The 16701-nt window shown below is 41.3% G+C and overlaps 1 protein-coding gene across 4 annotated transcripts; it reads right to left on the bottom strand.

Annotated features, from left to right (window-relative positions):
• Positions 1–76: 76 nt before the first annotated feature.
• Positions 77–14619, bottom strand: smarcc2 (SWI/SNF related BAF chromatin remodeling complex subunit C2). Of its 4 annotated transcripts, XM_008307029.1 has the most exons (27): positions 14490–14619; positions 13699–13818; positions 13512–13597; positions 13272–13353; positions 12795–12887; positions 12550–12619; positions 12397–12466; positions 11890–11965; positions 10070–10314; positions 9814–9938; positions 9625–9678; positions 9361–9398; positions 9134–9264; positions 8521–8592; positions 8255–8368; positions 7982–8135; positions 6766–6882; positions 6598–6660; positions 6204–6462; positions 4913–5074; positions 4741–4802; positions 4473–4593; positions 4226–4389; positions 3980–4114; positions 3511–3884; position 2758; positions 77–1839 (listed from the first exon to the last, which is right to left on the bottom strand). In XM_008307029.1, the coding sequence occupies exons 1-27, from the start codon at positions 14598–14600 to the stop codon at positions 1765–1767; spliced, it is 3174 nt and encodes a 1057-aa protein (XP_008305251.1). In that variant the 5' UTR covers positions 14601–14619; the 3' UTR covers positions 77–1764. The 4 variants fall into 4 exon arrangements, with proteins under 4 accessions (XP_008305251.1, XP_008305248.1, XP_008305250.1 ...); XM_008307026.1 differs by lacking the exon at position 2758 and having other exon boundaries at positions 3515–3884; XM_008307028.1 differs by lacking the exon at position 2758 and having other exon boundaries at positions 3515–3884; positions 4943–5074.
• Between the last annotated feature and the right edge of the window lie 2082 nt (positions 14620–16701).

The raw sequence follows: 16701 nt of genomic DNA, 5'->3' as shown, positions 1-16701 counted from the left end.
TGACTGGAGTATATTTCATGACATCGACGTGACGTGTCGTGTGCAGAATGAAGCATGTTTTTTTTTTTTTTTTCAGTTTTTTTTTTTTTTTTTTTTAATTCTTCAAACTTGGTGAACACACACAACAGATGGCACTGAAAAGAAAACTGAAGGGTAATATGGTTTACAGATCTTAATGGCATGCGTTCACATACACACATGCTCACAGTCACGTCTCGGACAGATCCACAAGAAATGTCCGAATCATACACAACGATGGAGAGGGTAAATATCGGCTACAAAGGTAATAATATACAGTTACAATGTTGACATATCAAAGAAAGAGGATGGAAAAACAGACAGTAAAAAATATAAAAATTGATAGGATAAAAAGTGAGGATATTGTTGCAGATATTAAGGACACAATTCTCCATTGTCAGCTGTTTAAGGTGCTCCCTTGTTTTTTTTGACAGCGTTAACATTTCTTCCATCTGTAACGTGAAATGCACCGGCGCAAAAACAAGCTGCTAAAAATCCTCTTCAATTCCCAAGCAACCATAATAAAACTCACCGAATAAATGTGAGATAAACATGACTATAAAAACATTTTGGTTTGGCAATCAACACAAAGTCAAATTCTGAATAAACACATATGTGGTCACTGATAGAAGTACAGTATTATTATTCCCAGACTTTCTTTTCAGTCATTCCTTTCGAGCAAAACTACATTCCTCACAAAACTGCAGCTCGGATGCTTTGAGCTCATCCGCACTTGCAAAACATGAAGCTCCACACTGACGTGGGGTTTCAATAAGTGCTGCTAAAAAGTGTGGGACACAAACATTTTAAGACATTTAAAAGGAGGTCTTTTCAGGACCTCAAGCTGTCAGTACTTTCAAATATTTCTCATATTATCCTTACAGGGTAACAAAAGCTTGTGTTTGTAACAGAAAATCCAGTTTACAGTACGTTTTCCCAAACTGCATCCAAACTAAGTTCATGTAATTTCAAACTGGCTTCTTCAACTTGAATCTTTTTCATTCATTACATACGTTTCATTCGTTTTAGACATGTGACCTTCAGGCCAGACCCTGTAGAGTGACCGTTTGTCCATGTAACACAAATAAAAATAGAGAAAAACTAAGATTCCCAATCATGTCTTCAATCCTTTCAGTATGAAAAGTATTTAAGACAACATAAGGACGATATCATAAGTGCTAAAGTTCAATTTCATGGATGCTTCAAGTTTTTCAATGAGACCTCGGGAAACATATTAAAAGTGCTTTTTTTCTTACATATATTTTAGTACCTGGAGTACAAGAGGGGGACTGGAGAGATTATGAAGCACGAGACTTCACAAACTGTGACAAACTGTTGCAGGAAAATAAATGCAACAATTTCCAAAACACTGAAAACACAAGATGAGTCTTTTCTCTTCTTCTCCTTGAGTGCCAGCATGTTGGTAAGACCTTCTAAGTTTACCAGTTCTCTGGTGTTAAGCTTAAAATTATGAAGTGAGATGTGGCTGTCCAGTCAGCCACACAGGATGAATTCTCTTCATAGTCGATTCAATTTGAAAAGGACTTCATTTTATAACATACAGTCAATGCAGAGGTGGACTGATTTAGATGGTATTTTTTCTTTCTCACATCAAATTGTCTTGTTGGGGGGAAAAAAAATCTGAAAATGTAAAATGTGTTCACTTCCTTCAGTTGATGACTTCTTCATTTCAGATGATACAGGCAGGATTCAAAGTGGTCAGAGTCATTCGGATTCTCAGGCAATTTATTTTTTCTCACTGTGGAGGAGGAACTGGAGCTGAGGGGTGGAGCGCTTCCCCAGGGAGAGGGGCACTGGGCTCTGTGAGGGGCAGAACAGGAGAAAAAATTAAAATCGTTTACTTCCTAGTCACAGGCATAGCCCCATTTGGTTTTGAGTTTTGAGCGAGGAACAACCAACAAACCCAGATCAGAAGACCTCAGAGACCTAGATGCCTCACGATGCTGGCTCTTAAAGTGCTAATAAAAATTCTGAACTGAATTAAAAATTTAATGGGAAGCCAGTGTACAGAGATCAGGAGTTGTGTTACAGTATACCTCTCTGAAGAGCTTTTACGCCAGTGATAAAAGTACAAGTAAATGTCATAATACAAGGTGTGTCAGAAAGGTTCCAGGACTGGTGTCACAAGAGATATACTTCAAACCCAAACCAGAAATTACAAGTTTTCCCCTTCGAAGTAATCCCACTGGAGTCTAACACACTTTCCCCGCCCTCTCTGCCACCGTGCCATGCATCCAAGGATTCTTCCAGGATCCTCCGCAGCTCCGTAGTCACAGCCATCTTGATGTCGTCCACGTCTTCAAAACAGGTCCCCTTGATGACCCCCTTGAGCTTGGGGAAGAGGAAACAATCCCACAGAGCCAGGTGGGGTGAGTAGGGAGGTTGTTCCAGCTCGGCGATGTTCTTCTCAGCCAGGAACTGTGGGATGCTCAGGGCATTGTGAGCAGGTGCGTTGTCATGGTGAAGCAGCCACCACTTGTCCTGCCACAACTCTCACCTCTTCTCGTGCACTGAACGAAGCAAACGCCGCAGGATCTCTTTGTTGGTGTGCTGGTTGATTGTCTGGCCCTGTGGCAAGCACTCTCAGTGGACAATGCCCCTCATATCAATGATCAACATGACTTTGACTGTCTTCCTTTCTTCAACCTAGGTGACGTCGGATTCTTCCACTGAAGGCTCTGGCGTTTGGTCTTTGGTTCGTATTTGACGATCCATGACTCTTCACCGGTGATGACTTTACCTAGCAAGTCTGGTTCGGTTTTAAAATGCTCGAGGATGTCCTGACACACTTGCATGCGTCAGTACTTCTTGTCATTGTTCAGCAGTTTTTGCACCATCTTTGCACAGACTTTCTACATGCCCAAATCTTCAGTGATAGTCTTCCAGACGTTGCCCCGGTTCATGCCCAGCTCATTTGCAATCAGTCGAACAGTCAACCAACGATTGCCATGCACCATCTGCCTGATGCGCTCAACATTGGCCTCAGTCCTGCTCGTTGAAGGCCTTCTGCTCCTGGGGTCATCTTCCACATCCTTGCATCCCTCTTTAAACCTCAAACCACTCAAAACATGTGAGCATGACATCATCTCATCTTCTTACACTTGCTGCAGCAATCCCAGTCGTTCTGACTTCTGAGTCTTTCTCCACCAAACCAGAAACTCGAGGTTTGTTCTTTGCTCTGTGCTCATTGCTTGATGACACGAAACAGAGGATATGTATATAAAAGCATGTGGAAAAAAGTTCAATGGCTGCAGAGAGCTGGGATCACAGTCATACACTCCAGCGCGAATACTTTGAAGGGGAAAACTGGTAGTTTGTAGTTTGGGTTTGAAATCTATCTTTTGTGACACCAGGCCTGGAACTTTTCTGACATGCTTCGTGCAGCTGTGAACAAAGAAATTGACAGCAAAATTCTATCTTTATCTTATCATTATGTACTATTAACGCTGCTATTTGTGTTAAATGTTCAACTCACCGTGGAGTACAGGTGTAGTGCTGGAGCTGGAGTGAGCAGCCGGGGCCTGCTGGCCAGGGGGGCAGGGGGGTGAGGTGTGAGCGCCTGGGGCAGGCTGGGACTCGGAGGCTGGGGCAGAAGAGGCTGGTGGTGCAGGGCTGGGGGCCGGCTGCGGCGCTGGTGTACTGGGAGCTTGCTGACTTGCTGCAGTTACCCCTTGGGGTGGTGGGCCTGGGGCTGCCTGGTTGGCATGAGGGCCCCCGGCCTGGCTGTGCTGCTGGTGCTGAATCTGCTGGAAGTGCTGCTGGCGAGCTCTCATCTCAGCGTATTTCAGCTGCTCCATGTGGAAGGACTGACGGTCAGCCAGCAGCTGCTGCCGCTGATACTCCAACTGCACAAACAGATACACAGAGACATGTCCAGTGATTTGGGAAAACTACATCCTATCCACACTGCATATAATGTATCCCCAAATCCCTAACTCACAGCCTCCCGCTCTCGGTCCATGATGGTTTCCAGTTCTTCAAAGTGTCGCAGTTTAATCTCAAGCTTCTTCATTTGGGTCTCAACCAACAGAGCCACCAGAGATTTGATCTTCCTCTCTTCCACTGCAGCCAGATGCTGTAGAGAAAGTGACAGAGAATCTTGGGTTAGAGCAAATATTAAAAAAAAAAACAAAAAACAGGTACTTAAAGATACAGAACCTTTAGATTTTAATATAAATAACTTCACCTTGGCTTTGACAGCAGCCGCTGCGAGAGCGGAGGCAGCAGCAGTTGCCAGGTTTCCTTCTCCCACATCACGCTCCACCTTAGCCTTCCTTTCTCCCTCACTCTCCCCTTCTCTTTGTCCCTCCTCTGCTCCCTCTTTACCATCCTTCTCCTTCTCCCCATCACCTAAAAGAAGGATAGGTTTAATATAGTTCACATTTGACCAGAACTTTATGTTTTTGATATCTCACAGAAAAACCTTTTCGTACCCATTTCAGACTCTGTTTTGTCCGCCTCTCTTTCTCCTTCAGGTTCTCTTCCTCTTTCCTCTTCCTTCTTTCCATTCTCCGCCTGCTTCTCCTCATCCTCAGTCGCTCCATCTTTGCTGTCCTGTGTGGCAAAGTAAACAAAGCACAATAAGCTTTACAAAAGCTCGTTAGCAGAACTCATAATTAATTAATTCTATTAATTAATATATATTATATACATAACATTATACATATAGCAACATTATATAATAGTGAGCATGCATCATACCTTGGCCTCTCTCTTCTCCTCACTTGATTGACTGTCACTCTTACTTTCATCACTGCTTTCATCTAGAGAGAAAAGTCAGATTCTTTTCTTTGTCTTTTTTTTTTTTGTCTTGTTGTTTCTATTACAGTCGTGCATGTTTTAAAGTATATATATATGTATGTGTTTATCGTACCGGGCCTTTCTCCCTCCTCCAGGCCAGTACCTGCGATGCCACTACCCTCCAGGCCATACAGGGGGTCCTGTCTGCCGCTGACCCTCGCTGCTTCCTCCACTCGCCGCACATGAGCCTCAACAAGCGCTGCAGGAACCTCTTCCTTCATACGAGAAAACTCCTCTGAAGGGGAGAGACAAATTGTGGTTATTAACGTGAGGCAAACAATCAGGATTGGGGTGTCAAGAGATAAAAATAACGATGAATTAGCTGATGACAAACTTGCATAACATTGCATAAACTTGTTGCAACATTATGTATGTGTTGCATGCGTGCTTTGCCCTCAACAAGCAGCTACTACGAGGAATCACTGTTTTCAAGACACGAGGCTAGACTTCTTTTTTGTTGTAAATGCAGGCATTTGTAAGTACATCCGTTTTCACTGATACAAAACTTGTTTAAGTTTTGCTTAACGTGCCTTGTACTACTGATTAAATTTTGTGTCCTTCAAAATCATTGTACTTTGTAGGAGTTCCACTTTCAGATGACAAATGTTTAATCATCTGATCTTAAAAGACATTGATGGGTTTAAAGGACAATATACTTTTCGAAGAAATGCTGAAATGACACCAATTTATCACTGTAACAAAATTTCAAGGACATTTTAGCTGGACTGGGTTGAACTGTAGGCTGTGCTTACTCAGAGCAGATAGGAGACAAGTAACACAATAAAAATGTAAGTAGTAAAATATCTATAGTGTGAAGAGCCACCATTTTTTACAGTATTGGAAGCATCTGTTGGCAGTTTAGTTCTACATGAATTCATTAAAGATGTTCAACTTCAGTTTATTTTTTATGACTTAGAACATTAGAACTTTGTTATGCTGCATAGAAGACATTTTAAGTTCTCTCTACTTTTAGCCATCGTTGTTTTTACAGAGGTGCAGGACTTCACACTGCAGTGGAACATGAGGCATTAGTGAGTAAATATGTGACAGGAGCAAAAACAAACTCACAAACTGCTTGTTGTTCAGAGGGTTAAATGGAGCTTTTATCCCCGGAAAACACACATTTTGTATTTTTAAGCTTTTCCCAATCGATTCATTATTGATTAATGTTCCCATTTCCAATTAAGACATTTTCCCATAATCTGCATTCCTACTATAGACAATATCAAATGTTTATCTGAAACACAACACTTGCTATGAGATCACTGGGTCTTCAGCAGCTACTCAGGTGGCTGTAAATGACAAGATGAGAATCTTTTCTTTCTCTGTACAGCAGGAAAACTTCAAAATAAGCCAGTTCTCACCCAACGCAGATTTAGCTGCAGCTGAAGCCACACGTGGGTCGACAACAGAAGCGAGGAAGGCCACGGTGCTCATGACAGGATTTCCTGCTTGACTGAAAGGTATCGGCTGGTAGGCGAGAGGGCCCAGAGACGAGGAGGTGTCCTCTAAGTACGGGTCTTCGATGGGCAACCGCAGAAAGTGCAGGATGCACTCATCCTGCGTACGGCTGCCCACATGTTCGGACACCTTGTTCCAGTCATCCTTGTACATCTCCAAGCCCTGAAGGGAAGCGACAGATACATTTAGCTGTACTGTTCCATGGTGTTGTTATCCAGTACAGCATTATTATAGCTAGTTTTAGGTTTATGTTGGCTGTTTCATTGTCACAGTGGTGAGTTTAAAGACGGACTGTACCTCAAGTAGTAGTAGTGTTTCTTGCTCTGTCCATTCCCTCATGGAACTTGCTGCACTCTTGCTCTGCACACAAAAACATCACAACTTTGTTAACATAAGTCACTGACAAAAAGTCATTCCAAATTAGAGCAAAGAATCATTCTGTCACCATCCTCTTGGACTTTTTACCTTTGTAGAGCCAGTCTTCTTGCTGTACATGTCAGTCCGCAGTCCAAAGTTTTGCAGATCTGCTGGCTTGTCCTTCACTTTATCTGGGAATGACATCATCTGCTGGGTGGCAGGGGTCTGCAGAGCCACAGTGACAAAGGGACAAATGTAGAACAACTAGGGCCTGACGAATACGGATTTTTGAGCCCGATGCCGGTTCCGATATTTGGCAAAAAAGAAATTCTGATAACCGATTAATTGGCCGATTAATTTTAAAAAATATATAATTAATAAAATAGCTTCTTTTTTGGTCCTTTAATTTTTACAACAACAAAGTTATGAATCACAGGCAGAACATTTGACTGTTTTACAATACTTTGTCCTTTAGTATGTGTTTAATTTTACAACACAGAGGAATTTTCAAGAACAAAAACATGCAACCAAGTGTTAAACATAATATGCATCAGTGAAACAAAAGAAAATGTTTTCTGAACAAATGTGTCTATAATGTGGGGTATTTTGTTTTAAATTTGCATTGTGCAGTTTTCTTTCTGGGGAGCATGCATGAATACAGCTACCAGTTATACTGATGAATTTATCTTCAGATTTAGGCCACAGGTGTCTGCTGTATATAAGCAACATAATGAATGAAGTTACTGACGAATCATTATTTATGCAGCCCTCTGATGTTCTGTACTCTCAAAGACTGTGCTGTCTTTAAAGTTGAGGAGAATATGTTAATAAAAATGTAAGTTAAATAAGTTAGTTAAAAAGTTGGATAAAACGTTAAAAAAGTTGTTTTCTGTAGTTCTCTGAAAAACGCGTTGTTTTGGTTTCAGAATTTGCGGCAGAGTGAGTGATCTTACCGCTGTATGGTTGTAAGTGAGCCAAGTTTGACTTGTTTACAACAAGCAGCAGCAAAAACGGAGCTTTTCGTGGTGTTGCTGAAGTGTTTTTACATGTGTTTGCCTTTGAGAATATTTGTCTTTTTACAAAATCAAGTTGTACAAAATGAATTTACGAAAGCGACTGTGACACTTAACAGCATTTACTGTTTTATGAGAAATTAAGAATATATCGGCGATTAATTGGCAAAACTCCAGCTGATGATGAGTATTTTGAAAAGGGCTATAATCTGCAATTTAATCGGCCAGCTGATAAATCGGTCGGGCTCTAAGAACAACCTAGAATCTGTGTGCATGTGTCTATTTGTGAGTTTATGTGAATGTATACGGACCTGGGCTGTCTTGGGCTGCAGAGGCACCAGACTGGATGGAGTGTCTGCCAGTACGTGGAAGTGAGAGGTGGGTGGGGGACCCATGGGTGTGGGCCGGCTCTCAGAGTCCACCTGGTAGTTTATGAGTCCCCATTGCTCTAGAAAGGCGTGGACTCTGAGGGAGAGAACACAGAGTATTTCTTACTAACAGCAGGTTTTCTAAAAGAAGTGATTGTGGACATACAGACAGAATTCTTGATTGGTTAGAAATATTCACATTAATCCTCCACCTACCTCATGATTGCACACACATCTCCTGCCAGGTTCCTACGGCAGGCGGTGGAGGTCAGGTACTCCTGAGGGTTCAGTCGGTAGGTGTCAATCATGAAGTTCCTGTAGGCCAGATAACTGAAAGAAAGAAGGTCACAAACAACTCAGATATTAGAACACTTTCTGTTCATATGTGATTTTTCTTTGTAAATGTTTGATGGGCTGATCTTCAGATTGTAATAAAATAATTTAGTGTTGTGTTTGTTTTTTTATACCAAGCAAATACTTACATCTCCGGGGTTTTGGATTTGTTCTTTCCATTAAAGAACTCTGGCAGGGCTCTGCGCTCAATGGCATGAACACTGGAGAGAAAACAGAAAGATTTATGAGATCCGTTTACTATTGATATTCTGTGTCTCCACAAAAATCTCCAATCATATACCATGCAGAGCTGAGCCTACATTAACAATAGTGTGTTTCAATGTCAAAAATGCTGTGATAAAATGACAGTAATTTCCATCCAGATGAGTATTTTAGCACCTTTTTAAAAATAATAATCAGAAAAATTGAAAAGGACATATGTCTAACAGGAGTGTGCCATCATTTCCAAAAGCCTCCATTTTTGCAGTTCAGACTAAAATGCAACCCTGGACCAAAAGGGGTCAGCAGCATTTCCAAAAGTCTCAGTTTTAGGAGTCCCAAAATGGCAGATTAATGAGGACGCTAGGTGTCAATGTAGCAAAAGTTATGCATTTTGACACGAAAATGGTTTAGCTTGGACTGGTTTTCATGTCAGGCAAAGTTGACCATCAGAGTTTTTTTTCATCCTTTAAATGTTACAAGTACATAGACATGTCTGAAAATCAGACTGCTGCCAAAAAGCTGAATTAGCTTTCTTCTTACCTGTTATAGTCAAACCAGGCAGCATAGCTGGGTATAATGATGTGGTGGGTTTGTTCAGTCACGTTGTCCTCATGAAGGTCTGATCCTTTCACTGGTTCACCTTTAACACTGGGAGATCCTTCCTCCTCTTCCTGATTTGACACACACACACACACACATTCACACACACACAATCACAATTACTGCCATTATTTTATGTGTTGTAGCACTTCTCCAGACTGCCTTACCTTTCCAGTTGTTTCCATGGACTCATCTTCTTGCTCATCTGTTCAAATCACACAGAGGAAAGTCAAGTGAATACACACTAAACTGACAACAGATTAATAAACAGGTGATCCATGACTTACTAATAAACTGACATCTCATTGTTGGATCTTGTTAAAAACTCACACTGGAATATCGATAGTGTCTTACCAGCTTTGACAGTGAATTTTTAAAAAAATGTTTTCAGTAATTACAAGTGACAAAGACAAACGTATTAAGATGCTCACCCATATCTGTCCCTCCCTTGACTGGGGTTGAATCAGAGTCCTTCTTCGTGTTATCTGCAGGGAGACAGAAAGAAACAATTCAGCATAATGCCAGTTACTAATGCAAATAACCTGATGTTGCAAAAGAGGACAGAATGTAAAAATTAACATAAGCTGCATTTTGTTTATTTTATTATATTTTGCATCTACTTGTCTTTGCTGGGTTTCCTTCTTCAGATGCTGCAACAGGTGATGCTTCATCCAGGTCCTTGGACAGATCCTCCTGCTCCTCCTCCCTCTGGCCCCGTTTAGACTTGGTGTACGGGGTCGTTGGCCTGTCAGCACACACACACACACACAGGTTTCCTATTGCATTATTTCTCTGAAACCACTAATTTTGCTGATTCTACAACAAAGGCTTATTACAGTATGGCATCATGCATCGAGTCACATCTCGGCCACTTACCCCTTTTTTGTGTTCTTCTTCTTGCTCTCCTGAGGCGGAGGAGTGGGGGAAGGTGATGGCGAGCGCTTCCTCTTCTTGGCACTGCCGGGCTTCTTGTCCCTCCGCTCGTCAGGTGTGGTCACCTCGTCTGTCAGGGTCTTGGCAGAGATCCTCTTCCTCTTAGGACAGCCCTCTCCCACCTCATAATCCTCCTCGTTCATCCACTCGTTATACTGGTCCAGGTCTAAAATCCACTTTGCGTGGACCTGTCAACAAAAAACAAATAATGTATTAAAACATTTTGAGTCAGCACTTTAATAATCAGAAGAAAGTCACCATCTTATATCACAGTTTAACCAGGAAGAGACAAACTATAGATCTCCAACTTCAGGTCACTTTTCAATGTCAGTGTGGTACAATTTCTTCTTGTGTGTAACTGAAATATGTTGTCTTTAGGCAATGGTAGCTGGATGAATAAGAAAACAAGTGTGTATGACTTTAATAGATATTCTTCATAATCAATGCTAAAAGAAATACAAACCAACACTGACGTAAATACAGTATTAGCTACATGTAGAGTACATGCCTTTTTTGTGTGTTTTAGAGAATCCAGCAGATGCATATTTGACAAATAAATTTACAAGAGAAGACTTTTCTTGTAGTGAAGCCAGCACATATTAAAGACAGACTGACAGAAACATGTCACGACAAGGTGTGGTGTGAGCGAGAGACGTGGTAATAAGCCAGTTTACTAATTACTGTGTGACTGCGGCTCTAAATATCTGAATGCTTCACTGCTCTTTCTATGATGTCCTAGAGAGCAGCGAATGCCTTGAGCGAGTGACGCTCTGAATATACAATAAGAGATACTGACACTGCTTTGAATTTATGGTTTAGCAAAGTGCCGGAGGAGGCTCTGTTGTTCAAAGTGCCAATTTGCCACAGCACGCCATTATTGGATGTTTTGCAATGAGAGGAAAATATAAAAGGAGCAACAATGTCCAATTAGAGAGCTACCAGCTCAGTGTATAAAGTCCCACGACAGACTGAGACGCGTTAAATTAACTTCAGCCATTAAAGACTCATGCTGTGCAGACAAACACAATGTTTACTTTAAAATCTAGTCTAAACCAAGACGATGTAGAAAAACCCCACATGCACAAGGCATCTATAATTTTTCATCTGAACACCTAGTGAACACTAATTTTAAAAAAAAGACATTTTGGATTTAAATACTTGTCGCACTGCAAGTTTCATGTAGCCTCAAGAAACAACTGGAGCTCACAGATAAAAGATGTACATATGATGAAGTTGAACAACGAACAATGTGCTTAATTAAACTTAAGAAGTTTGGCACATCCATCCATTATCTATCCATCCATCCATTATCTATACACTGCTTAATCCTCACTGGGGTCGCGGGGGGGCTGGAGCCTATCCCAGCTGACTTAGGGCGAAGGCAGGGGACACCCTGGACAGGTCACCAGTCTATCACAGGGCTACACTCACATTCACACCTACGGACAATTTAGATTCACCAATTAACCTCTGTTGGAGGAAGCCGGAGAACCCAGAGAGAACCCACGCTGCTCGGGGAGAACATGCAAACTCCACACAGAAAGATTCCGGTGCCCCCACCGGGACGCGAACCGGCAACCTTCTTGCTGCGAGGCAACAGTGCGACCAACTGCGCCACCTTGGAGCCCAGAAGTTTGGCACAGAATATCAAAAATATTTTACATTGTTTAAATATGGATAGACTAAAATTCTCACACATTTTAAAAATGTAAAAATGGACACCTGAGGCATTGAGACAAAAAAGAAGAAGAAACAACAAATACCTTTCTGGGCTTTTCTGGGCTGGGAGGATCCTCCACTGCAGCCTCGATTTCACTGGCTGGGATCCAGGTGTCATAGCTAAACAGGGAGGAGCAAGGTCAGAGGTCAGACCAGGAGCAAAATTACAGGTTTGGGCTTGAGAAACTGCAGCAGGATGAGCAATTTGTAGCTTTATCCTTTGAATCCCAAAACCCACTAACAGGATTGAAAGACATGTTATCTTTAAAATATAAAAAAAAGCAAAATGTCACCATTTCCTCGAGCCAGAAATGATAAAAACAGAAAGTAACACTGGATTTATAACAGTGAAACAGTCCTTGTTTTACTCATATGCCTTTGTGTTGGAAAAACTGCTGAAACTAAGCTTCAAATTTTGATATTTTATTAAAATCAATTTATTCTACATGTATCGTGTAAAATTTGCCAAAAGTAAGCCACTCAGGTGCAATAACCAAATTCAATGAGAAAAAAAAAAGTAGTGAGAATTTGAGCATCAAGTCAGAACAAACCTGTCAGGAAAATATCCCCAGTGGAGCAGCACTTGCTTGTCTCTCTTCATCACAGGACGCACCCACTCCTCTGGACCAAAGAGATTGGATTATATTAGCACAGATCCAGCACAATTCATTACAAACACAACAGGTGACAACACAAGGCCTCACCTTCCTCCAGACTGGTGGGAATGGGAACAACAACATGGGAGCTGGAGGCCTTGTCCTCAGTCACTGAGCCCTGCAACAGATGAAGTCCACATGAATGATATCAGCTCTGAAAAAAACAACTCTTCAGCTTTACTTCAGTGGGGCAATACCAGAAAACATGGGTTAAGTCTAAAAACATAAATACTTTTGTAACGTAACTAAGAGCGTTTGGATTAACATTTCTGTCTCTGATGCTGACAACACACCTGGTGTCTTTTAATTATGTCTTTCAGTTTCCCCAGCAGCTTTGGCTCTATGTCAGCGCTCAGGTAGATGACGGGTCTCGTCAGGCAGTTGTTCTGGGAAAAAAAGCAGCACATGCATGATTTAATTAAAGAATACATTTACGAGCACTGATTCAAATATGCAGGGAATAAAAATTTTAAAATAGTGCATTTCATTTCATATGAGCTCCATTAAAACTAGAACTCTGTCTGCCTCTGCAGAAGAGGAGATCTGGATGATCTTGTAAAACTGCGATACTGATTAAGGACTACTGTGGTCACATGGCTGGGAGTCCGTCATTATTTCTATCTGTAAAGCTCAGGCAGCCTGGTTTTTAGATGCTTTACAAATGTGATGTAACCAAAGGAAACATGAAAATTCTTATTTCGATTGAATAAAACAAAATTGTGCAAACATATATGACACAATTATAATTAAAAGCACTGAAGTACACTCACCTGCACTAAGGACTTCTCGATCGTCATGAACATCTCCACATTTCGGTCCATCCTCGACGGATTCTGGAAGTCAAACCTGCGCCTACCAGGAAATTAGACTGGAGTTACACACGAAACGGCAACATAGCCAAAATCCAACTGAGCACTGTAACATCAGGCGCTAACACTATATTTATGACCTGTCTGATTATCAATAACTGCACCCCTATAGCCTAAAGTCAGCTAGAAAGAAAGCCTTACCATCCTTGGTCACTCTTGAACTTGTAGGCGGCAGCCAGGATGTGGCAGAGAGCCCCACCTGACTTGAAGTCCAGAAAACACTTCATCTGCAGACATGAAGCACAACAGTTTGAGAATGTCTCTCTGGGGTTAAAGTGATGCATGTGTTTGTTATTTAGAGAGATAGAAGGGGATGAAAGAGACATACAGGTAACTTGGTGAGAGGAGGGTTGCTGACATGTCGACCGAATACTTCCTCCTGGAACTGGAGCAGCTGGACCACCAGGCTGGACAGAGACTTGTTGGTGGGGGGCTCGGCCTGGATGTACTGTGAACAGAGGGAAGGTAAGAGCAGACTCATTAAAAAGACCTACAATGAGCTGTGAGCCACCCTGAGTCAGCTATGTCAAAGACTGAAGTTTTAATGCTTTCAGTTTTATCACTGAGTGTAATACAGCGCCATAATGCGATATGTGATGAAGGGTATAATTCACAAATGTCGTCCATTTCATCAGCATTATTGGTGTTTTTCTGTTAAGAAATCATATATTTCGTGAACGCTACATGCCTTAGCGGCAGCACGCTGCTCAGTGTTATTCAACACCGGCCATGGCTCCAGTGAGCGCGGCGCGCCACAGAGCCAACATCTGGATCTGAGCTGCTTACCGTTAGCTGATTAGCTAACTAGCAAGCTAGCAGGCTGGCCGGCTAAAGTCACCCCTTTAACACAAACCCATCCCCTCAGGTCGGACTATGTGCTGCTTTTGCATCGGTTTAGCTAAAATAGCGTACAGGGATACCGCCATTAGCGGCTGCATCTTGTGCAGCTGTTGGCTCAGCATCCTTTTGTATCCCGGCTCGGGTGAATCAAACAGCTGGACGCTGAGCGGCACCCTCCCTCCTCTCTTTGTCACTGCCGCTGCCCAATAGGTAAGTGCCCACATAACGGGCTGAAAATGGGAGCTCAGGGTTTATGGTTACAAAACATGCGCTCAGTACCTTTTTGTAATTCTTTCCCAGCCAGACGCGGACATTATCAAACTGAGAAACGGTATCAGACGCTTCGAAATATTTTACATTCGGGCCGCCGTCTTTCTTCCGCACCGCCATCTTTGCCTGCAGACAACTAGTCGACGCTGTCTGCCGCCCAGCGGCTACACAGCGGTACTGCAGCCGCTGTAATGATAGGCAGCGGCCAGCAGGGGGCGCAGTGCTGCAGCTAATGTTTCTATCCTCCAGTAGACATTTACCGTTAACTTAAGTTTAATTAAAAGCAAATGATAATGACTTTATCTATATAACACCTTTAAAAAACGAGTTTACAAAGTACTTTACAGACAGGTAAAAAAAAACCCTCAGGAAGATTATTTAGAAGCAGAAGACCAAACAGAAAGGAAAAAAGACTGGAGAGGCAAGAAGTGGCGAAAAAGAGTTAAACATGGGAGAAGATTTGCAAAACGCAAGATACAGAAATTGAATCCAAGTAAATCAATACAACAAACACCAGCTGATACGAGCAAAATATTAAAAGCACCAAAAATGCCATCTCACATGAAGAGAAGTTGAGAAAATATAGGGTGAAACCATAAAAACAAGACCAAATAAGAATAAATGAAAAAGAGTTATGTACAATAGACGACATTGCGTTAAAGCAAAATGGGCTTTAAGAAGTCATTTAAAACAAGTCCCTGATTCTGCAGCCTTGTATCCTCAGGTTGGTCATTTCAAAGCCGAGGGGCCTCGATGGCAAGAGCACGGTCACCTTCAGATTTAAGCCTCGACTTTGGAACAGGCAGAAGGGCCTCACCTGAGGATCTAAGGCTGCAAACAGGCTCACACCGGGTCAGCATTTGTGATATATAGCTTGGGGCCAGACCCTGACAAGTCTTAAATGTGATCAATAAAATCTTAAAGTCAGTTACGATATGAACAGGCAGCCAGTGGAGGGAAGTCAGGATCGGTGTGATGGGGTGTCATCTGTTAGAACGAGTCAGAAGTTGAGCTGCTGAGTTCTGAACTAGTTGGAAGTGACAGAGAGACTTATGGGTGATATCTTAGAGGAGCGAGTTACAGTAGGCAAAAGAGAAAATTAGTGCTTGAATGACTTTTTCCAGATCAGAATGTAAAAAAAAAAAAATAATGGTTTGAGTCTGGAGATGGATCTTATGTGAATAAAGCAGGACTGGACAACTTTTTTATTGTGTGGTTCAAAGCTTAAACTGAAATTGAAAAGAAATCCCAGATTTGCAGCAACTGGTTTTAGGTCAGTTGACAGAGAATCAAGGATATTAGGACTGAGAGCAATTTCTGTGCTTGCGTCACTGAACAATAAGATTTTTCTGGAGGTTAAAGTGGAGTAAAAACATCTAAAAACATAGATATACAGTCAGTTTTACTGTTTACATGAGAGAAATTTGAACAAATGTAGTTTTTGTAATGTGAAAGTGAGTCAGAGTGTCCTCTCTGATATGGAGTAAGAAACCTCTCATGGACATTAATAATTTTCAATCGTCTGACCTACATTTGTGGTTAATTTTATTTCCCATTATCTAATAAGGTTACATTTAAAAAAAAAAGTTTTCTTTGCCTGTTGCAATTAAATTATGCTCTAATTTGTTTGTTTAAGCATACTTCTTGTGTACATATTTTATTTGTATTTTAGAAGATAACGGCATCTTAAAATAGTTTTCCACGCTCATCGTGCAGAATGGTGCCTGTAATGATGTGTCAACATGTAAGCAGTGTTTTTATATTGCTGTTGGTTAAAGTGGCACTAACTCAGACTGCTTTATATACTGTTGGCTCACCTCTTAATGAATTCTTTGCATGTAAAGTCTATATTGCATTGTAGACTAAAATGAATAATTGTCACATACAGAAAAAATACCTTTAACTATATTTAGGTATTCGACGGTACTTGAGTATATAGTATGTATTTGGGTACTTTTAGCCATGCATCATACATTTTCATTAGTAAAAACAGGCCTGTTGGAGTTCTTATGTTGGATATTATAGGTAAACTATAAATCTGTCCCAATTTGCTCAGCTCAAGTTCCTGGCTGAGATTGTTAACTTCTCTTCCACAACACTTTATGCAAATAAAAAGGAGTAGAAATCCTTTTTTTTAAAATTGCTTTTAACCCAATTCTTTTGTGATTAGAAGTTTTTATTCATTTTCATTTTTTCAACAATAACAAACAATACATCAAGA

Source organism: Stegastes partitus, unplaced genomic scaffold (genome assembly GCF_000690725.1).
Source record: "Stegastes partitus isolate 25-593 unplaced genomic scaffold, Stegastes_partitus-1.0.2 Scaffold51, whole genome shotgun sequence".
In the NCBI taxonomy this organism is placed as follows: Eukaryota; Metazoa; Chordata; class Actinopteri; family Pomacentridae; genus Stegastes; species Stegastes partitus.
This window is presented reverse-complemented; position numbering and strand designations above follow the sequence as displayed.